Raw genomic sequence first — 20,575 nt, forward strand, 5'->3', positions numbered from 1 at the left:
GGGCCTTTGGTAGTTTGGTCTTGAGCCGATCGCGTGCGCCCAATCAGCAAGTCAACGTAGTGCGTTTCAATAATTTGAGCAACATATGATATAAACATATAATTTAGATGGCTTGAAGCCACCTAGCGCATAGTGTAAGCCGAGTCCGGACTGCAATCTTGAGCTAGAGCGGCTATGGCGCCCGGCCGAGGTAAGAAATCTGCATCATACAGTCGTGTTGTGCCTCTGCACACAAGTACCGACTCGGACTCTTACCCTGCAGGCTGGGGCGGAGGAGGGGGCGGGTGGCCTGGCGGGAGAGGCGGAGGGGGCGGAGGCGGTGGCGGTGGCGGAGGCGGCGGCTGGAACAACGGTGGCGGAGGCGGAGGGAGAGGCGGAGGTCGTGGAGGAGGAGGCTGGGGCAATCAGGTGGGTGCTCGGGTCTTACTGGAGCCCCAGCGCTGCGGTGGTCGGCACCAAGGCGCTTACATTGGCGTGGCCTGTGGCCCGTCCTTGTTTCCCACGCCACGGCAGGGCGCAGGCGGAGGGGGCCGCTTCAACAACCAGCAGCAGCAACAACAGCACGATACCAGCTGGCAGGGAGGCGGCCAGTCAGGTGCGTGCAGGAGCTACGGGAGCTGCAGGAGGGAGGGTGGGAGGTACGGTAGGGAAGGAGGGAACGAGGGGGGGGAGGCAGGAGGGAAGGGACGAAGGTGCGTGCCGTCAGCCATGGCGGCTGCGCCGTGCGTAAGCCCACAGCTGGACAGTCAGAGGTGTTTTGTGATGAAGCACCACGCAACATTGAATGGAGCTGTGTATGCAGGAAACCGGTTCGGGGTGCTCAGTAATGATGGTGGCGGTGGCAGGTGAGACAGCAGTTGCAAACGGTTGGTGGCGCATGGTGCCCTCGCAATGAGGGCGCGTGCGGGCGTGAGCGTTCAAGTTACTCAGCAGATTGATCGACTGAACAAGGGCGATAGTTCTTGCACGCGTGGCGCTATCGATCACGTGGACCCGCTTGCACGTCACTACGTCACTTTTGCAGGGGCGGTGGCGGCGGGCGGTCCGGCGGCCGCGGTGGCGGCAGCGGCCGCGGCGGCAGCGAGCCCCCTGATGAGGTCATTCGCAATGACCTGCAGACCGAGCGGCCGAACTGGGTGCTCAGCTGCTACGGCCACGAGCGCGGCGGCGGTTGTGACCTGTCGGGAGACGTGTCGTTTGAGGAGGCGCGCTGGACCAACATGCAGGTGCGGTGGGGCCTGGTTGGGTGCGCTTGGGTTGCGTGCCCACATAGATGGAGAGACGTGGGATACCGCTGTACGGCTGCTGTCAATGCACAGGCTGAAGCACTCGCTGAACGCCTGCCTGCGTGCCCATGCAGGAGATGCGGTCCGGCCGCACGCCTCTGTCCATTAACGGCGACTTCAAGGGGGCGGTGCGCGCCAAGCAGGATGAGATGAACCAGCTACAAGCGGTGAGGCAGGCGGGGACGGGGGGCGGGGGCGGGGATGCCGTAATTCATTGGGATTGGGCCTTGGCGATGGCACCAAGGAAAGAAAAGCGGATTCAGTGTGTCCTTGGCACAGCTGTGCGAAGACGCTTGCGCGCTCGGTACTCCACGCTTCTCCACTACTTATTCCTCACTGCCGCACGCCGCACTCTGACGTGTCCTTCCTGCCGCAGCGAGCACGTGACCGGCGCGGGCCGCCGCTGCCGTCCCTGGGAGGTCCGCCCATCGTGGTCCAGAACGCCTGGCTGGCGCAGTTCAGTCAACCAGCACAGGTACAGCTGCAGCAGCTGCCTCAGCCAGTGGCGCCGGCCGGAGGTGAGCACGACTGCCCCTGCCGGGGTGGGCCCGTGCCCCGACGTTAGCGCATGTCGCGGGGGTCACAGCCGTCACGAGCGGGGACCCGGCTCGCCTATAAGGGGTTGGTCTTGGCGCCACGCTTCTGACCAGGTCCGCATCTGTCCCTGTGTAACTGTGTGAGCACTGCTGAACGTCGGAACGTCGGACCCGACAACACACCGCAGGCTTTGGGGCGGCACCCGGCGGCGGCTTCGGGGCGGCACCGAGCGGCGGCTTTGGAGCCGCGCCCAGCAGCGGCTTTGGCCAGCCTTCAGGCTTCGGACAGCCTTCGGGTTTTGGCCAGGCACCCGGGGCCCCCGTGGCCCCCGCAGCTCCCATGGCTGCCGGTGGCGGATTCGGCGCCCCCGCCGCTGCGCCCGCTGCTGCAGGTGGTTTCGGTCAGCCCGCGGCGGGCGGCTTGTTCGGACAGCCACCGCAGCCGCCCGCACAGCCAGCCGCCAACATGTTTGGTGCACCCGCGGCTGCACCCGCGAAAGGTGCGTGGTAATGTGGGCCTCTGGTTGCAGGGCACGCAGCTGAAATCGTTCCTGTCGTAGTGCTGTCACTGAAGATTCGGTTGAGTGCTGATTAAGTACTGCCATACCACCACAATCTCCGCCCGAAGGTTCCTGGGCAACGCAAGGTGGCTTCGGAGCCCCCAAGCCGCCCGCGCCAGGTGTCACCCCTGCTGTGCTGTTCGGGCAAGCAGTGGCGCCCGGGGCCGGCAGCAGCGGCTTTGGCGCGGCATCAGCTGTCACCGGCGGTGCCTTTACACCCGCGCCTGCGCCTGGCGTAGCCGGCGGGCTCTTCGGCGCGCCGGCCGCATCTGGGGCCATCGGGGCAACCGGGTTTGGTGCGCCGGCCGCGCCCGGGGGTTTGAGTCCGTTCGGCGCGCCGGCGGCATCACATTTGTCCGGAGGCAGCTTCGGCACGCCGGCTGGTATGTTGCCTACAGTGTCGCAGGCGGCAGACGCCGCCGCCGGAGCTGCGGCGGCGCCAGCCACTGCAAATGGGGCCGGGTCAGCGGGGGGCGCGGGCTCAGGGCCGGCGGAGGATGACATTGCGGCATTCAAGGCGACTGCGTTCACGTTGGGCAAGGTAGGAGCTGTCTGTGACGCACGGAGCTTGTCATCCTGTCCTCTTGCATTTGCCGATATGTCCTTTGTACGTCCTTTGCACCGCTACAGTGACGCTGCATTGCCCGCCCCCCGCCCCCGGGCGCACGCAGATCCCGGAGACGCCGCCGCCACCGGAGCTCTGCTTCTGAGTCCGCTGGACCGCCGTGGTGCATGAGGCCTTTTTCCCAGGTTGCCAGTCTACGCGTGGTTTACGGGCTTGGAATCTGCGTGATGTAGGCCTTCGCAGCGGGGCATGTGGCTGGCTGACCGGCTGGCCGGTAGGTACTGGTAGGCAGGATTTGACTCAGACGAGCGAGACCTCCATAGCGGTAGGCAGATAGGCAGCATGATCTGGTTGAGTGCAAGGCTGCAACACCATGTCCCGCACAAGGCGGTTGCGGTTCTGTAGCATGCAATACCGGCTTGTATAGCATGCTGTACGGACAGGCGATGTATGGTGTTGCGCGTGGTACGTCTTGACAGTTTACAACGCCGCAGTCCAGCAGGCAAAAGTAAAGCAAGCCAATTCCTCATGTCCGATCTCGAGTCCCTTGCATGCATCCCGCTACGGTCCGATGGCGGCTCGCCGCGCACGTCATCCTCAGTACCCCTCCGCGCAGCTCCACAAGGCAACTTCTAACTGCATACGGCAGCAGCATCAGTAATGCAGAGGCCGTCGACTCTTGCCGTCACAGCCCTGGCACGGCCCTCCCCTGGAGCCTCACCGCACGCGTCGCTGATGTGCGGGACTACCATACGGTATGCGCGGGCCACTCAGTAACCCATCCTCAGAGCTACCCAGCATCTGAAGTCATGCAGGCACGGCGCAACTCTACACATCACCTGCCCAGCAACACACAGTGCCCTGGAAAGTCCAGATGGCTGATGCGGCTGTACCCTGGCATGCCGTTGCGTGCGCTGGCTACGCCACACAGCATCGCCCCCTGGCCGCGGCGCCGTTCGTCCATGTCCCAGTATACACAATCCTCGCCAACTCTTCTAGGAACTGAGCAGTGCAGCCACGCATTCGGCGACGTTGAGTATCTGTCGCGCTAGTGCGACAGGCTGCCCTGGCTGCAGCTGGCCGCTGTGCACGTGCCATACACACCGGCAGCACCTTGCCCTCATCCCTTCCCTCCTGCCTTTCTACGCCCCCTCTCCGTCCCCATCACTCTGAGTGTCGGTGTCAATCAGACCCAGACCTAATCCAGTAAACTCCCGTGCCAGCACGCCCCAATGCGCCTCAGAATTCGACCCTGAAGACGTGCTTCTTCTCCTTGGGTTTCCCCTGAGCCTCCTCAATGGTCCAGGTGCATGCTTGAATAGCGTCTGGGTTGTCTCCAGTGCATACGCCGCGCATGTAGTCCGATCCCACTTGCACCATCGGCCCGAACTCGAACACTGATGATGGCCGCGGCATCTGGCTCAGCACAGGGTCCGTGGCGTAAGGGTCGGGCGCCGAGCTAACATGCGGTACCGGCGCTGCCGGCTCGGCCGGCTTGGGAGTCTCCTCGGGCTTCTTGGCGCCTTTATCCTTGCCACCGAACATTTGACCCTATTTCAAATAGAAAGGTACTTTTGAGGTTGCTTCAAATTAGGCTTTGTATTAGACTTGCTCAAACTGTGCAGGCGTGTAAAGCTGCCGGTTCTATTCGTCTCGGGAATGCAGCTAGTTCAAAGATAATTGCTCGCAGTGCACTCTTGTGGATACACAGGGTTCCATCCCATTGCGAGCTAACGCGGCCGTCTGCCCCACCTGCCCCCCAAATCTGCGCGCTCTTGTCCGCAGGCTGCCCACGAGCCCACCCCCCACGAGCCCGCGCATCTCTACCTCACCACCCGGCCCGCATTTAGCGCCGCTAATTGTTGCGACCCCGCTCTGCGAGTCCATTCCTGCTGGGCAACACGCTGTGCCCTGCCAACGCACCAATGTACCGGTACAAAACGCACCGTCACAGTGCGCAACCTCTCAGACGTGTACCGCATCCTCAACGTCGCAAACTGCACGTCGCCCACTCGCGCACCAACAAAACACCACCACGGGCAGCCCGTCCGATTATCCAGAATTTGATTATTCTTGTGCGCCACTTCACCGCGGCGGCGGGGGCGGCGGCGGCGGCATCCCGGGTGGTGGCGGCGGCGCCCCCGGTGGAGGCGGCATGTTGGGCGGCGGCGGCGGCATGCCCGGCGGCGGACCCATGCCGTACCCCGGCGGCGGCGGCATGCCGGGAGGAGGCCCCATGCCGTACCCTGGAGGCGGGGGCATGCCAGGCGGGGGCCCCATGCCGAAGTGTGGCGGCGGCATGCCGAAGGGCGGCGGCGGCATGCCGTAGCCGGGTCCGGGCCCGTAACCCTGTAAAGCCAAGCAAGGAGTGGCGGCCGGCATCAGTCCCATACAATTCAAGAGCAGGATTACAACACGGGGGGGGGGGGGAGCGGAAGGAAGCGTGGGGCGGCCGGCACTGCACAGGATGCTGGTCACCAGCCCCTCACTCACCCCGAAGCCGCCCGGTGGAGGCGGCATGTGCGGCGGGAAGTGGCCTGGCGGCGGCCCCCCTGCACCAAGCACAGTTGTTAGGAGTCAAGTTGAGGCCTTTACAAGCACGGGCCATGCGCCCCCAGCCGGGCAGCTCAGCAACTGCAGCCGGTGGATGACGCCAGCCTAGATGAAGACATGGACCGCTCTTGCATACGGTTTGGAAGCAGAACCCATTTGAAGCCCCCCCATGAAGCCGTGTTGCGGTACCCGGTATGGGGCTGGGCTACTGGACCAGCACTCACCCCAGTGCTGAGGTGCGCCGTAGGGCGGCGGTGGCCCGCCGTAGGGCGGCGGCATGCCCGATGGCCCGGGTGGCGGCGGCGGCATGGGGCCACCTGCAACAATCCAACGCGAGCAGCCAGGTCGTTAGGGTCCGGCAGCCGTGAATCCGCTGATGGCAATGACGTCACCAAGGACCGGCTCCTCAGAGACCCAGCTCCAGAGCACTACGGCACACCGTCTGAACCCGAGTACTCCCTACCGCTTCAACCCAAGCAACCCTGCTGGCCTGCTCTACTGATGCCGTAGCCCAACCCAGGCGCGGCGCATGTGTCCACGACAACAGCAGGGGCTCTTCAGTCCCACACCCGTCCACGTGCTCCATCCCAGCCCCGAGGCTTCCCCTGGCGCATTGAGCTGCCCTGCACGACACCTCCTCCGTCTGCTGCCCAGCCACCCCAATGCTGCGAGGTCGGTGCCCTCCCTCCCTTCCTACCTCCCTGATTGTGCGCACCTGCAGCAAAGCCCGACGGCGCCATGACAGGCGCGGGCGGCGCCTGGCCCACCTGCTGCCCCTTGAGCTTGGGACCCTCCGCGAACAGCATGTTAGGCCGGCTCTGCGCCGCCGCCTTCTCACGCATCTGCGCTGCCAGCAGGCGCTCAGCGGGCGTGCCGTGGCGCTCACCTGATGAAGGGGAGAGGGGTGCCGGGAGTGCCGCGAGTGCCGCGAGGCGTCAGCCAGGGCAGGGCTCACAAGTCAGGTCCATGCCTCACGTGCAGGCTTCAAGGGATGACACACTGCGGCCTGGGCGGCTTCTCCCATCACCATAACCTGCCATGACCTTCATCACTGAACGCCCCGGTGCCCACCCTTGGTGTCCTTCTTGAAGGCGTACGACACGGTGATGGCCCTGTTGCACAGGTACTGCCCGTTCATGGCCTCAATGGCGGCGTCCGACGCCTCGAAGCAGTCGTAGCTCACGAAGCCGAAGCCGCGGCTGTTGCCGGTGTCCGGATCGCGCATGATCTTGGGCGTGTTCACAATCACACCGAAAGCGCTGAACGTGTCGTACAGCAGCTGTGGACGAGGAGCATATGAAGGGTTGGTGGAAAGCCATGTCAGGACACGGCAACCAGGGAGAGCTGCCCCCGCTGCCTCAGCGCCTCCTTCCCGCCCGCCACGTCTCGACCCGCGAACATGCCACGTCGTGTGCCACCGTCCGCGCCATGCTGCCCCACCGCCCTGCCCCCGCCTCCCTCCTTGTGCCTCCGCCTCTACCATTCACCCCTTCTCCCTATCCCTGCTCAGCTCCCTCACCTTCTCGTCCACGTCCGGATCCAGGTTGCCGATAAACAGGTTCGCGCCCACGTCCGCCTGCCGCTTGTCCTGACTGGCCTTGTTCACACGGATGGCCTTGCCGTACACCTTTACCATGTTCAGCACCTTGATAGCCTGTAGAGATGAAACATGTGGGGCAGGGGCGAGGGAAGGGCTTGAAGAGGCTGGAGAGGAGGTAGCTGCAGCCGCTGCCACCGCAGCATACCGTACACAGCCGCAGCAGCCACAGACGCCGCAACCACAGGGTTGTTCTTGGAGCGGGATCAGACGCCGCGGCCGGAGGAGGCGGGGCCACAGGGCGGGACGCAGCCCGCAACGCCCGGGCAGCAGCGGATGAGTCCAGCGTGTCGCACAGGTGTGCGAGCACTGTGCTCCGATCCTCCCTGACACGCACCACGTGCTGAGAAGTCATACAGCACGCATACAGCCGAAAGACGCGAGCGCTTGTCCATACTGGTTCACCCGGCGGTGCAGGCCCCGCACACACGACCTCTTGCCCCCCCCCCCAACTCGCAGCACCCGCGCTTGGCCCCTGGCCCCTCCCGCTAGCGGGGCCAGCGCCACTCACGTAGTCAGCATCCTCTTCGCCCTTGAACTCCACGAATCCATAGCCCTGGTGTGCGTTGGTCACGCGATCCTTGGGCATGTAGACATTCACTGCGGCAGCGCACATACCAGTCAGCGGCTTGCCCGCAGAGCGGCACTCGTTCACGTAATAACCGCACCTACGGGACCGGCTTGCGTAAATAGCTCCCATACTAGCTCCTCCGTCGTCTGCGGCGGGACAAAGTCGCAGATTGTTTCTGACAGAGTCAAGGGCAAACGATATCTCAACCTTGAAGTGTCACATAATGCTCGTGGAATTTAGAGCGCGAATCATAGTTACAAACCTGCACATCCAGGTTGCCCACATAGACCGTCGCCTCCTGGTTGCGGTCCTGTGCGTGCTGTCCAATTAAGTTCGCGCCTACACCTGGCGCAATACGGCCACCTGCTGTTCCGGTGCCGGACATTGTGTAGAGACTCCGGTGTTAAACTGGCAGCCCGCAGGCCTTGGCTCGTCTAGTCTTGAGCAGTCATGGAAATTGCTCCTGTACACGGAAACGCTCCAATATTTGATACAGGGCCGGAGCGCTGAGTCTAGCAAACGCTGTCCAAGTTCCATGGCGAACCCCATGCGGACCGTGGCCATCTGCACTGGGCAAATTGCGGGAATTATGGGGTGATCCAGAGGCCGTTATTATGCTGAAATGGGGTTGGGGGAACTTGCGCGGCCGAAGGCCGCGCAAATTGCGCAGAAGTTAGGCGCGTACCCAGCGAGTACGAGTACCCACCTTGCTGCCCCTGTCGCCCCACGCCCAGCTTGGGTCAATTATGCAGTGGATAGGAGCGGTGGCCCACGATACAGCAGCCACTGCAGCTCATAATTTAATTTAATATTTACGCAGTGCGTAGACAGGGGGCAGGGGAGCGAGGGCGAGGGCAAGGGGTCCAGCGGCGTGGTGTGGCGGCGACCAGCAGCCACCTTTACCACGCTGCAGGAGATGTATCTGTCCGGCCCAACACTGCTATCCTTGCCCGGTAGGGCCACACATGAGTGTCCGAGGCAGAGGAGGTGTAGCGCCCACGCCCAGCAAGTAGAAGCATGGCAGGCCGGGCTACCTGACCGCGTGTCTTGCCCACGGCTGCCCCCAGCAGTTGTGACCCCGGCGGAGCACGCCGTGCCCTCCTTACCAACGTCAAAAATCAAGCGTTTTGTGCCAGGGATTTCCAAAATTTTTCCCGGGGGCTACGCCCCCGGAACCCCCCATAGTTAATGGAAAACAACACAGCAGTATTAACATCAGTGTTTCGTGCCGCGAGCACTTGAAAACGATACCACATTGGCAATAATTCAATAGTGCGCTGCCGATCCATAGAGCGAAGCCTTGTCGGCGAAGAACGCAACTTGGCAAATTTGTGCAGCCGCGCATTCCACGGCTTTCAGCCCCAGATACCGCCTACTACCATTTCTATATTGACTCCTAAGTTTGCTGCAACCTTGCTTGGGGTCATTAGAGCGCTACAAAGGGATTTGACGGTCGTGCTGGCCGAACTTGTGCCGCGGACAGGCTCTAACACTGACAACAAGTAAAGAAGCGTCCGGTCGCATAAATGTAATTATGCTGGGTTGCCGCGCCTGGGTCGCCGCGCCTGCCCTGCACCGCGACTCCTCGCTATCGGCCGGCTGCAGCCCGCAGGTTGGCACTCGTAAAAGCTGAATGGTTAAGACTAGATGGTATGTTGTCTTCAGCGCTCTAGGGGCCGTAGGCACGGGCCGTAGGGGCTAGAAGAAGCATGTGCATCCTGAAAGGCTCTATTGTTGTGTGCCTTCCTGTCACGGCACTGCGGCGACAGCGCTGGGAGAGCCATCCATCAGTTTGAACAGCCCAACAGGCCACCTGGCGCCAGCGGCCAAGCCTTGTCCTAAGCTGAGCCAGGCGTTGTTCTGCAGCATGTTCAGCCAGCGTCGTGCCCAGCTCACGCACTCGCGCTTCATCCTGCACAAATAAAGCGGTCACTGTGTCTTGCCACCTTGCCTTGCCTCATGCCCAGCTTCACTGCCCAGAGTGCAAGTAGAAGCCACAGCAGTCATCCGTGAAACATGTCATTGATTGGGGCACGCATTAAATGACTGATCAATCCCACCCGCTCGCCGTCACACGCTGCCTGTTTAAGCACACGCGCTTGCAGCTATGCACGAGGCAGAGGTCCGAACGGATACCAGTACCGGTAATGGGGCATGCAGTAGACCTGCGCCCCTCGAGTTTTATTGCCGCCGCTGCGTGGCGGCGGGCAGCCGCGGCGGCACGGCCGGGCGTGCCGGTGCCTGAGGCGCTCCGCGACCTCGTGCCGGCGGGGTTGGCTCGTCGTCCTCATCCTCATCCTCGTCCTCGTCATCCTCCTCGTCGTCGTCATCTTCATCTTCGCGCATGGGCAGTGTGCACATCGCAGAGTCAGCCAGCCAGTTAATCAGCCGGGAGCAGGTGCCAGTCGTGAGACTTCGCGGTGTTGCCTTGCATGCGCACCGGTTCAGTCAACAGCATGCGCATGTTGCCCGCAAATAAGAGACCCACCATCATCGTCTTCGTCCTCGTCTTCGTCCTCATCATCCTCATCATCGTCTTCGTCGTTGTCGTCGTCGTCATCAGGCGTAGGTGGCGCCTGTTGACCAGGCTTCTGCTGCGCCTGCTGCTGGGGTGGCGACGGCACGCGCCGGCCTGCCGGTAGGCGCGCTGGCGGCGGCGGTGCTGGCGGCGGCGCCTTGTGCGAGGGGGCCAATGGCGCGGCTTTGCCGGCGTGGTGGTCGGGCGGCGCTGTGCCGCCCTTGATGGGGGGTAGCAGCCCCGGAGACCCGACTCTCGCGTCTGGATGCCCGGCACCTGTGCCCGGGCACAACAGCGGCAGCCCTTTGACAACGACATGACAGGGAGGATCACCACGCAAACAGTCGGGCTCTAGTTACGCCACTGCCGTCTATACCACTGCTGCTAAATTGCATTCTGCACTGCGCTACATCCCGCAATCCACCACGCCCTTTGTGGCTACACAGTCACAACCGGCTGACACCGCTCCCTACCTGCGGACCCAGCACGCTCGCCGGTCGGCGGCGTGCCGCCCCGTGACCCGCCCTCCGACCGCATGCGCTGCAGCGGCGGCCGCGAGCCCGTGCTGGGACTGCCCGACGGCTGCCGCGCCTGCTGGTGGTTGGGCATGATCATGCCTGGCGGCGGCGGCGTCTGCGGCAGGCCGCCGTGCGGGCCCAGGCCGGCGGTGTCTGGCGGCGGCAGCTCGCCGCGCCGCAGCTGGTCCAGGTCTCCGAAGCCGCCCATCAGTGCCGCGTCCTTCTCCGCCAGCCGCGTCTTGAGCTCCGCGATCTCGCGCGCGAACCTGCAAGCGGGAAGAGGGGGATGAAGGGGGCGCAGGTGCCAGCCGAGCACGTGTCGACATCGCGAGCGGCAGCCCAGGCACGCAGGGACCATCGTCCAGCCAAACAGCCCATGGTCCAACCAGCCCGCCAGCCCGCCAGGCAACCAGCACCAGGTGCCCCCCGTCCTCAAGAGACTTGGTCTCTTCAACTCCGCAGTCTGCGCCTGGACAGCCACGGCTGGGCATCCGTCCTCACTTTTTGGTCACCTCTATCAGCTCCTCCTGCGCCGCCTCCGCCGCGCCCTCCGCGTACTCGGCCCGCAGCAGCCCCGCGGTCTTCTCCTCCGTCAGCGCCACCACCTCGCCCTCCAGCCGCGACACAGCCTCAGGGCCGGCGGGCGCCTGCAGCCGTGGCGGTGGGCAGCGGTGGTGGGCAGGACCAGGAGGCGGACACGGAAGGGGTCAACAGTGGCACAGGGGGCGCGGACCTCGGGCCGACAAAGCCAAACGGGCCAATTACGTTGTTGTACTTGAAGCGCTCGCTCCTACAAGCTCACTTCACGCAACACACATGTATACTTTCCTCCACCACGCACCTCCTCCAACTCCTTGACCCGGGCCTTTGCCTCCTCCAGCTCCGCCTCCAGCTCCGCAATGCGAGCCTGTGCCGCCTCCAGCTCTGCAGAGGGCACGGTAGCAGCTGCCTCTCCCTCTCCCTCGCCCTCGCCCTCGGCGGCAGGTGCTGCGCTCTCCTCTGGCGCCGGCTGCTCCGGCTCTGCCGGTGGCTGTGGGCTGCTCCGCGCCTCCTCCAGATCCGCCTGCAGCTGCGTCGCCCGCTGCTCCGCCTCCGCCGCCTGCTGCCGCGCCGCCTCCAGCTCCGCCTCAAGCTGCGCAACCCGCTCCTGCGCCTCCGCGGTCTGCTGCTCCATGCCCGCGGCCCGAGCTTGATCCTCGCCCGCCTGCATGCCGCGCACAGGGGCGCAGAAAGAGATTCCGGGAACAGGCGGTGGGCGCCGGTGCTGCATCTGACATTTCATGCAGGCGCGTATACGTGGTCAACAGCGGCCCAGCTGCCCAGGACACGTGGGCGGTGTGCGCCGCCCTGCGCCCCCCCCCCCGCTCCATCCTCCACATGAACGGCTAACATCCCTCAACCTTTCCTCAACGCTCTATGGGTCCTGGGTTGGCAATGGTTTATTTTGGGATTGGAATGAGCTACCCCCCCTCCGCCACACACACACACACAAGGACATAAGGTCACATGCCAGCGCGCACCAGAGCCGCCAGCTGCGTCCTCAGCTGCTGCGCCTCCTGCTCGGCGTGCGCAGCTTCGGCGCGGGACTGCTGCAAGGCTTGCTCCTGAGGGCGAGAGGGGAGGTTGCGCGGCAATGGCAGCCGGCCAGGTGTGGTCGGTCAGCACGAATGGGCCGCGTGTTGCACAAATCAAGTGGACAGGACATAAATGCCCTCACTACCAGTATCAGCTGCACACCCACCTGCTCCTGCAGCAGGTGCGCCGCCTTGCCCATGTCCTCGCGCAGCGCCTCCGCCGTCGCCGCCGCGCCCTGACAACGGAGTTTCCAGGCAAGCTTGATTGCTTAGTTGAGGACGCATGTGTTCGTGCGCGACAAGCAAATGTTCACGCAGCTCTTGCAGCCTGGGGCGGGCCGCGACCACATTACGGCACCACGCCCCTCCCCCCCACTCGCCTTGAGCTCCGCCACCTGCTGCGCCGCGGCCTTGGCCTTGTCCACCGCCGCGCCCAGCAGCGCCTCCAGGTTGCGGATCACCTCCTCCTGCGTCTTGAGCGTGGAGCGCAGCGCGGCGGCGCGGCCGTCCACCCCCTCCAGGTCGCCGTAGTTGCGCGCCTGAGAACACAGGGGGCGGGAGAACAGGCAGGCGCACACGTGCACACGGCAGCGGGTGCGTCAGCGTGGTGCGTCTGTGATGGAGGTTACAGGTAGTGAAGTGTGAGAGCGGCTGGCAGTGCCGGCTGCCACTATCAGGGCGTGTGCCTCCCACTGCTGACCAACTCCCTCTATAACCCTCATAACCAACATAGTGTGGGATTACAGCAGCACCAAGCACCGAGCAGCAGTGCGCTGCCACTACCGGCACCCTTGCCCACCTGCTCCATGTGCGCATCCTGCAGCTGTTGGTAGCGTTTCTTGAGCTCCAGCGTGTCCACCTGGGGGTAGTGGTGGTGGGTAGTGGTAGAGGTGGTGGGTCGTGGGGGTGGGTACGTGGTTGCAGCGTGTGGGGTGTCAGCGTGGGCTGTCAGATAATGGGTAGATGGAAGCAGGAGTATACAAGAGGTGGGACACATCGTCCGTCTGCAAGCGGGCTTCACACGGCTCACGATTCGTCTGGGCGCCACCCCCCCGCCCCGCCCCCCACCTGCTCCGCATGCAGCTGCTGCAGGCGGTGCACCAGCTCGGCGTTGCGGCGGCGCTCTCGGCCGTACGCCGCCATGGCGCTCTCACACCTTGCGTGGGTGGCGTATGGCGGGTGATGGGTCGAGCACGGCAGGGGCGGGACCGGGAAGGCGGATGGGGGCAAGGTTGAACGACGAAAGGGTGGGGCTGCTTGTGTATGCCCGCCCCCATGCATTCGTGCCTGCGCTCAACCACCCCGTCCCCTACATGCCAACCCTTGGACTGCCCTCGGTCATTACAAACACCCCCGCCAACCAACCACCACCACCCACCTCTCCACCAGCTCGTCCCGGCTGAGGCCGGCGGCGTCCGGCAGCAGCTGGGGTATCCGCCAGGCCTGAAGCATAGATGGACCGGTACGGGGAACGAAGGAGCGAGGGGAAGGAGGGTGAGCTTAAGCAGTCTGTACCGTCAACTAAGTTGACAAGTAGCCGGCACGGGCTCCGGCCCCTTGGGCAAGGAGGCGGAGCCAGGCACGGGGACAGCACGCGCGCACCTCCTTTTCCTCGTGCAGCAGCTGCCGCAGCTTTGCGTTGTCGTCGTTTGCAGCCCTGCGTGTAGAGCACAGGGCAGCTGGCGGTCCATCAGGCACCACCCACTACACCGCTCAAATACACGCACACAAGACCCACACAGTGTGCTGCTGCACGCCCGTGCCTCCGCCGCACCTGTAGCGGCCCTCAGCATCCGCCACCCGCCAGCTTGCCACCTCTGACGCCGATGCCGCCGCGTCCAGTTGCCGTATGAGTCGACCCACCGCGCCCTGCTTTACCACGCAGTCCTCCACCAGTGCCTCAACCACAGGCCCGCTGGCGCCGCCGCCCCCTGCGGCCGCCGCCGCCAGCGCGCCCGCCTGCCCCTGCCACGTCATGCTGGACGTCATGTCGGCGGCGGCCACGGTGCCGCCGCCGCTGCCGGCGCCTGGCGATGCCGCGTCGCCGTTGCTCTCCGCAGCCTGGGGTACAGTATGCAAGACGCAGGACACACATGGGGGGAAAGGCGAACACACAAAGAACGCATGCAGCCCAGTACGTATGAAAAAGTGCAGTTACCGTCTGCCCCAACAGCCCTGCAGCCTCCCTGTCCACGCCACATGCCCGCCTGAGCACCCTGACTACCCGCACACGCCCTCCCCGCACCCACTCAAGCCCCATTCACGTGACCAAGCCCACCTGCTGCTCCAGCGAGGCCACCACTGCGGCCGTGTCGCGCTGCCTCAGCTCCAGGTCCAGGTGGGCCTCAGGACCCGCACCACTCGAGACAGCCTGGACCGGCACGTCCTTTACCAGCTGGACCTGTCGGGGGGTGGGTGGGTGGGAGGGGGCGCATGTGCACACACACATGCAGGTTGCATGGCCGTGTACCGTAAGCGCTAAGTGTGCATGGATGGCAGCCTCAAGGAAGTCAAGGCATGCGTGGCTGCCTTTGAGACTCAAACACGCCGTCCCTAAGCTCATGAACTGTGCACACCGCGCACTCACCTGACCAGGACCCAACCCCGCCGCGGGCCGGGGCCGCAGCGGCGTCGCGGCCAGACCTAGCAGCCGCGCCCGGCGCCGCCCGCCCTGGGCCGCTGCCGCCTCGCCGCCTGCCCCGCCGCCGCTGCCCAGCAGCCGTTCCTCAGTGCTGAGCGAGGCGCGCGGCCCCGGCGCCGGCCCGGGCGGCTCCGTGGGCTGCGGCAGGTGGTACAGCGCCAGCTGCAGCGCCTGGGCCCCACTGTCGCCACTGCTGCCGCCGGAGGAGGCGGCCGCGCCAGCCAGCAGCGACACCTGTGCGTGGGAGGGGGACCGGGAGGCACGATGTGCGTTGCGGACGCGGACTGAGACATGGTGCCACACCCACATCATCGCTGGGAACACTTGATAGACCATAACACACCGCAACACACCGGCATTCATACAAGGCGGCCTGGCTACAGTGCGCTTGATCCTCGCCCTACCATGTGGTCGTGTGGCCACAGGAGCGGCTGCTGCTGCTGCGGGTCCTGGCCTCCAGCCGCCCGCAGCGGCGTCACCTCCAGCGCTGAGCCGCCTCCCAGGGCGGCGGCCTGCAGACGAGAGGGAGGGCGCTCGGGCGTCAGCCCACGGAATCCTTACATGCAAGGGCCAGCGAGAGCAGGCACCCAATACCCCATGGGTTTCGGCCTGGCAGCTCAGCGGCAGTGCTGGACAGTGCAGTCACCCCGCCCACCTGCACCGCCGCGGCATGAGTGTCCGCCATCCGCTGCAGGGCCGTCCGCACTGCCGCCTCATTGCTGGTGTCCAGACTGGTGTAGGGGTCGGGGTCGGGCAGTGACGGCGGCTCGGCGGCCTGCTCCGGAGACCCCACCACGCGCCACACCCCGAACACCTCGCCATCATCTGCGGCAGCCGGCTCCGAGCCCAGCTCCGGCTCTTCAGCGCCGTCCACGGCGCCGCCTGCGCGTTTGTAGTTTACATTTTACAGTTTAACCACATGTGCCGTGTATACAGGCGGCATTAGCGCCGCCTTGCGCATGAAGCTCCGGAGCTTCGCTACGACCAACGGCGCAACGGCGTATCCATTTCTGTGCCTTTCACTAATGTGCCTTTGGAAACGTACGCCGCCATCCCGCGCCCTTACCGGGGGGCACCAGCTCGCCCAACACCGCCGCCGCCGACTCCGCCAGCCGGGCCTGCAGCAGCTGCGGCGCCGCTGCCATGTGCACGCGCAGGTGCCTGCGGCCCGCCGCCGCCGCCCCGCTCAGCACCACGCTCACGTACAGGTGCACGGCGCTGCCCAGCGGCCCGCCCGGCAGCAGCAGCCGCAGGTTGTAGGTGCGGTCGGGCACCAGCGGCGCCAGCGGCAGCGCAGCCTGCCAGCAGCGAGGCAGGGAGGCGTGTGGAGGCGAGGGGCCACGCATCAGAACATGTCAAGAGCACTGTGCAGGCACACGCGCAGGCCGGGTGCGCCTCCACGCCACTGGGCCACATGTACATGCCAGCGACAGATGCACCGGTATGCCGTACCATGGCTCCATCACACCGCCCGCCTACCCTCCCCCGTGCCAGACCCGTGTCCTCTGCCCAGCCTGCCGCCTGACAGCGCCCCCGCCCCCGCCCCAACCTCCGCCCCACCGCCCCCGCCCCAACCTCCGCCCCACCGCCCCCACCCCCGCCTCCGTCCCCGCCCCCGCCCCCGCCCTCGCCCTCGCGCTAAGCCTTGCCTTGATCATGAGTCGGCTGTTGCTGTTGTTGACCAGCGCCAGCAGCAGCTGCTCGCCCGCCGCCAGCTCCGCCTCCGAGTACCGCAGCTCCAGAGCCTGGTTCCACACCGGCCGCCGCGTGCCAGACACCACGCGCGTCAGCGCCTGCGCGCCGCCGCCCTCGCGCCCGTCCCGCAGCCGCTTGGCCGCCACGAAGGTGTCGGGCTCCACCTCCACGCCGCCCTCCCTGCATAGAGCAGGTGTGGTAGGGCACGGCACAATCGAGACACAGCCACAGGGCGACAACCCCAGGCGGCCTCGACGGTCCCGACGGCCCGGCAAGGCTGGCCTGCACACTGCACACACGTCTCTCCTGTCCTGTCCTCCCCCCTCCCCGTGGCCCCTTGCCCCCTAGCCGTGCTCCCATGCCTGCGGCCCTGGCTCACCCTATCACCAGAGGCAGGTTCTCCGCCCGGGACACCAGCACCCGCAGCACACACTCGCTGCCACCGGTGCCGCTGCCGCCACCGGCCCCCGCGCCACTGGCTCGGCGCTCAGCGGCCGCGGCAGCGGGCGCCCCGGCATAGCTGGCTTTGAGCGCTACGGAAGAAGCAAGCGGGCCGAATAGAGGGAAGGGCAACACGTCGTGATGAGGTTGTGAGTCCCATAGTGCAATTGCATAACTGCGTAGCCGTCTAGCCCCCGTCATGCTCACGCCCACGCCCGACCGTGCGTCTTACCAAATGCGTCCCGCGGCAACGTCAGGTGCGCGTCCACCAGCAGCAGCTCCAGCAGCACCTCACGCCCGCGCCCGCCGCCGCCCGGCCCCATGCCCACACCCAAGCTGGCCAGCCCCGTCGCGAGAGAGGAAAGCCCGTTCTCGCCGCCGCCACCACCCAGCAGCCCCACAGCTCCCTCAGAAAGCACCACGGGCGTCGTGACTCGCTCGCCGCGTAGCAGCCTGGGGCGTGGGCACGAAGTAGGCAGGCGGCGGGCCAGGATGCCAATGCGTCGGATGGTGCCAATGCTGCCGGGCAACTGCAGCTCTGAAGCCATGGCCTGGAAGGCCTGATCCACTTGTCGCTAATACGGTACCGGTATGCAACCACAGCCATAGCCACAGCCCACGCCCGGCTTCCCCCGCATGGACCCGCACGCCTCCGGCCCTCCCTCCGCAGCCCTCCCCCACTACCCCCCCCCCACCGCCCCCACGACTGCCTGGCTGCGCCTCTCCTCACCTGGCCGCCATGTCCGCGCGGCACTGCACCACGCCGCTGCCTACCAGGTCGTCCATAGCGCCGGACGCAGCCGCAGGGCCTGCCAGGGAGGGGTTTGGGCGGGCATGGTGAACTACGATACGTCGGGCCCCGTCACACCAGCTCACGTGCATGCACCGGCCGCACACACGTGCTGCTCAACATGCGATGCCCTGATGACGCACGGCTCAGTCCCAGCCCACATGCTGCCTGCCTGGTGCGCCCTGGTGCGGCTCACGCCAGCCCGCCACGCACCACTATCCAAGGACGGCGCCGCGAAGAGATTGACCTGCAGCAGCGGCTGGTCCGCCGGCGAGCTGGCCAGGGGCTGGGCCAGCCGCAGCACAAACGAGGAGAGCGCAAACTCGGGGCTGCGGCTGAGCTCAGACGTCTCCGTGCGAGCCAGCTGTGACACAGGGAGGGAAACAACACGGGCGTCGGCAGGGCGCGAGATACGCCGCACAGACTGAAGCCACGCGCAACGGAAGCAGATAGCTGCGGAGAAGCAAGTTTTAAGACTACAGAGGCTGCGGCCACGCAGTCGTCAGGCGCCACCCCGGTGGCCTGTGCACCGAGGAAGGCTGCCTGAACTGGTTGACGTGTGCGCCAGACTGCCACCACGGCCCCACCTGGTCCGGCCGGGTCGAGAGGCCGCTGTGGTCAGAGCCCACAGCCACCCCTGCCGCAACTCCCCCAGTGCCCGCTGATACTTGGATGCTAACATGGTAGCGACGCGGCTCCTGCGAAAAACGTCGACAGAGGGGGACATGCCTCGCGTGAGGATGCGTGTCAAATGCGGGACGCCGGGACCACTGTCCCGATTCATGAGGATTCGCGACTCCTTGTAATAGCTGTTACTTTTGATGTCCATACTCACCGTCACCCGCACGCCAAGGATTGCTACGCGCAGAGTCTTGCCTCCTCCGGTCGGCATTTTCCTTCCACCCAGTCCAAAGTACCGGCTATGTTACGTTTTTAATACATTCAATTGAAGCTTTATAACCGACATAATAAAGACGGGCATTTTGTCGCGCCTGAGTATCACGCGGCCCGAAGCGCAACACTTGCGCCCCGAACAGTTCCTTATTGCTTGACGATTGAAGCTGTAATGCGGATATAACCCATGGGCTTCTTAATGGCTTAATGCCACGGTCAAACACCTTTCAATGCGCACGCCGTACACCCAGCAGGGTTAGAGCCGAACAGGCGGCGGTCTTCTTGACGGTCCCCTCCCCGCAGCCGGTCGACGCACCAAGGGGCCAGGGTTGAGGGCAGGGCATCTGCTCTGTGTGAATGCAGTAGAATCTGATGCACAAGAGTGGTAGAGGCAGTATAGGGTGCGATGCCTAGCGGTGTTGAGTGGCGGGAGTGGCAAGCCGGTGGGGAGGAGCACTGCGGTAATGCCAGTACGTGCCGTATCCCGTATTGCTACAGTAGGCGGGCCCCGGCTGGCGTTGTCGGTAGGACACAATATATCGGTATGCAGGGCGCGTGCCGCACATTGCTGTGACACCGCCCGCTGCAGACTACGCAATGGAACACGGTTCAGCACTGCTCGACTAGCCGACGTCCGGCCACGCATGCTGACGCGCGCTGCTGCCACGGCACATCCACCTCCATGGGCTGCTACACCAAGCCTGCAACCGTGGCAACCTCGTCCATGTACTCCTCGGTGCGTACACGGTAGCAGGAGCGCCCGAGGTGTGGGCAGTGGGCAGGCTGGGCTAGGGTGGGCGCGACAAAGCATAGGGGCGTTTACAATAGCTAAGCGCGTGTTGGCCGGTGTTGATGGGTGGTGTTGATAAACACCGGTTTTGGAGGGAGGAGTCGCCTAGGCGTTCTTGGCTCGGAACAGGGCTTGTGGGGCAGGGACCCGGTGGCTGGGTCCATGATGTAGGCGGCGTGGTACTGGATGCACCTCTCCTCGCCAGCCATGCGGAGGTAGATTGAGCCCGTGGAGCCCTCGTTGCCGCCGACCTTCATCACGTAGCGGGCCTGGTAGCCCGCCTTCCTTCCCCTGGCGCCATCACCGTGGGCGAAGTGCTGGCCGCCGGGAGCCGTCCAGATTAGGTACATCACGATGTTGCACGGTGGTTGCGGGGCGTCAGACGTTCAGGGTCACCAGCTGCTTGTCAATAGAGATCAGCGTCATGGTGTAGGTGTCTAGAGTGGTGTATTGGTGTCTAGAGTGATGGAGACAAAGCTTACAGCTATGACAATGCATGGGACCCATGGGACCCATCGCGCTGAGCTCGCCCCATGACCAGCCCAAGGCGCCCAATGCATGCGCGATATGAGCCCAGGCGCATGCGCTCACATACTGTAACCCATGTCCCCGGGGGATTGTGATGAGATGTTTGGGACAAGGATGGTTACAGCACTGGACACAATCACACAAGGCGACCGGGAGCTGGGTGCCGGTCAGGGTCAGGACACGGCTTACGCTTGCCTCTCGCTCGCACTGACAGTTCCGAGGAGGAGAAGGCGTGAGGAGAAGGTGATGGAACTTAATAGTATTCTGGAGCGATGATTACATGCGCGTAACAGCAGGTAATGCATGGTATCAGCCGCTGCCCGGGTATCGCCTGCCCTGGGGTTCCTTGCCCGCGCCCCAACTAATAGTTGCCATCCCCGGGGGGTGACCACTAGGCAGGCAGGTGCGGCAGGTGCAACCGTGCAAGCGCACGGCTGGTCTGGTTCAGAACCTAATGCAGACTGGAAGATGCGACTTGAGATGTCGATATAGCATTAACTCGGCTACTCGGACAGGTT

The 20,575-nt window shown here is 64.8% G+C and overlaps 3 protein-coding genes across 3 annotated transcripts; 1 reads left to right on the forward strand and 2 right to left on the reverse strand.

Moving 5' to 3' along the window:
• Positions 1-95: 95 nt before the first annotated feature.
• CHLRE_06g254700v5 (uncharacterized protein) lies at positions 96-3,407 on the forward strand. Its single transcript, XM_043062678.1, has 10 exons — positions 96-190; positions 263-408; positions 514-595; positions 803-845; positions 1,025-1,226; positions 1,361-1,453; positions 1,663-1,804; positions 2,011-2,322; positions 2,451-2,923; positions 3,054-3,407. The coding sequence occupies exons 1-10, from the start codon at positions 175-177 to the stop codon at positions 3,090-3,092; spliced, it is 1,548 nt and encodes a 515-aa protein (XP_042923384.1). The 5' UTR covers positions 96-174; the 3' UTR covers positions 3,093-3,407.
• An 8-nt stretch (positions 3,408-3,415) lies between these two features.
• CHLRE_06g254800v5 (uncharacterized protein) lies at positions 3,416-8,265 on the reverse strand. The gene is made up of 9 exons (XM_001696328.2): positions 7,931-8,265; positions 7,766-7,814; positions 7,609-7,697; positions 7,020-7,154; positions 6,572-6,779; positions 6,216-6,386; positions 5,725-5,817; positions 5,441-5,499; positions 3,416-5,296 (listed from the first exon to the last, which is right to left on the reverse strand). The coding sequence occupies exons 1-9, from the start codon at positions 8,051-8,053 to the stop codon at positions 5,033-5,035; spliced, it is 1,191 nt and encodes a 396-aa protein (XP_001696380.1). The 5' UTR covers positions 8,054-8,265; the 3' UTR covers positions 3,416-5,032.
• A 1,028-nt stretch (positions 8,266-9,293) lies between these two features.
• On the reverse strand, positions 9,294-18,925 carry CHLRE_06g254850v5 (uncharacterized protein). The gene is made up of 25 exons (XM_043062679.1): positions 18,681-18,925; positions 18,433-18,543; positions 18,059-18,209; positions 17,786-17,864; positions 17,288-17,508; positions 16,994-17,147; positions 16,569-16,794; positions 15,986-16,217; positions 15,575-15,801; positions 15,324-15,431; positions 14,866-15,153; positions 14,557-14,679; positions 14,053-14,339; positions 13,881-13,935; positions 13,657-13,721; positions 13,347-13,434; positions 13,078-13,137; positions 12,659-12,817; positions 12,446-12,514; positions 12,225-12,308; positions 11,546-11,908; positions 11,206-11,351; positions 10,660-10,970; positions 10,157-10,462; positions 9,294-10,004 (listed from the first exon to the last, which is right to left on the reverse strand). The coding sequence occupies exons 1-25, from the start codon at positions 18,735-18,737 to the stop codon at positions 9,850-9,852; spliced, it is 4,125 nt and encodes a 1,374-aa protein (XP_042923385.1). The 5' UTR covers positions 18,738-18,925; the 3' UTR covers positions 9,294-9,849.
• Positions 18,926-20,575: the final 1,650 nt, after the last annotated feature.

Source organism: Chlamydomonas reinhardtii, chromosome 6 (genome assembly GCF_000002595.2).
Source record: "Chlamydomonas reinhardtii strain CC-503 cw92 mt+ chromosome 6, whole genome shotgun sequence".
In the NCBI taxonomy this organism is placed as follows: Eukaryota; Viridiplantae; Chlorophyta; class Chlorophyceae; order Chlamydomonadales; family Chlamydomonadaceae; genus Chlamydomonas; species Chlamydomonas reinhardtii.

Bases quoted from the DNA above. Each gene is read 5' to 3' on its own strand.
- CHLRE_06g254700v5 (XM_043062678.1), top strand. The intron at 409-513 runs GTGGGTGCTCGG...ACGCCACGGCAG, and splicing joins GAGGAGGCTGGGGCAATCAG to GGCGCAGGCGGAGGGGGCCG. The intron at 596-802 runs GTGCGTGCAGGA...CTGTGTATGCAG, and splicing joins GCAGGGAGGCGGCCAGTCAG to GAAACCGGTTCGGGGTGCTC.
- CHLRE_06g254850v5 (XM_043062679.1), bottom strand. From the start codon at position 18,737: ATGCCGACCGGAGGAGGCAAGACTCTGCGCGTAGCAATCCTTGGCGTG. The intron at 18,210-18,432 runs GTGGGGCCGTGG...CCTGTGTCACAG, and splicing joins TCTCGACCCGGCCGGACCAG to CTGGCTCGCACGGAGACGTC. The intron at 14,680-14,865 runs GTGAGTGCGCGG...ACCCCCCGACAG, and splicing joins CGGGGTTGGGTCCTGGTCAG to GTCCAGCTGGTAAAGGACGT.
- CHLRE_06g254800v5 (XM_001696328.2), bottom strand. From the start codon at position 8,053: ATGTCCGGCACCGGAACAGCAGGTGGCCGTATTGCGCCAGGTGTAGGC. The intron at 7,815-7,930 runs GTTTGTAACTAT...GTCCCGCCGCAG, and splicing joins TGGGCAACCTGGATGTGCAG to ACGACGGAGGAGCTAGTATG. The intron at 5,818-6,215 runs GTGCGCACAATC...GGATTGTTGCAG, and splicing joins GCCGTCGGGCTTTGCTGCAG to GTGGCCCCATGCCGCCGCCG.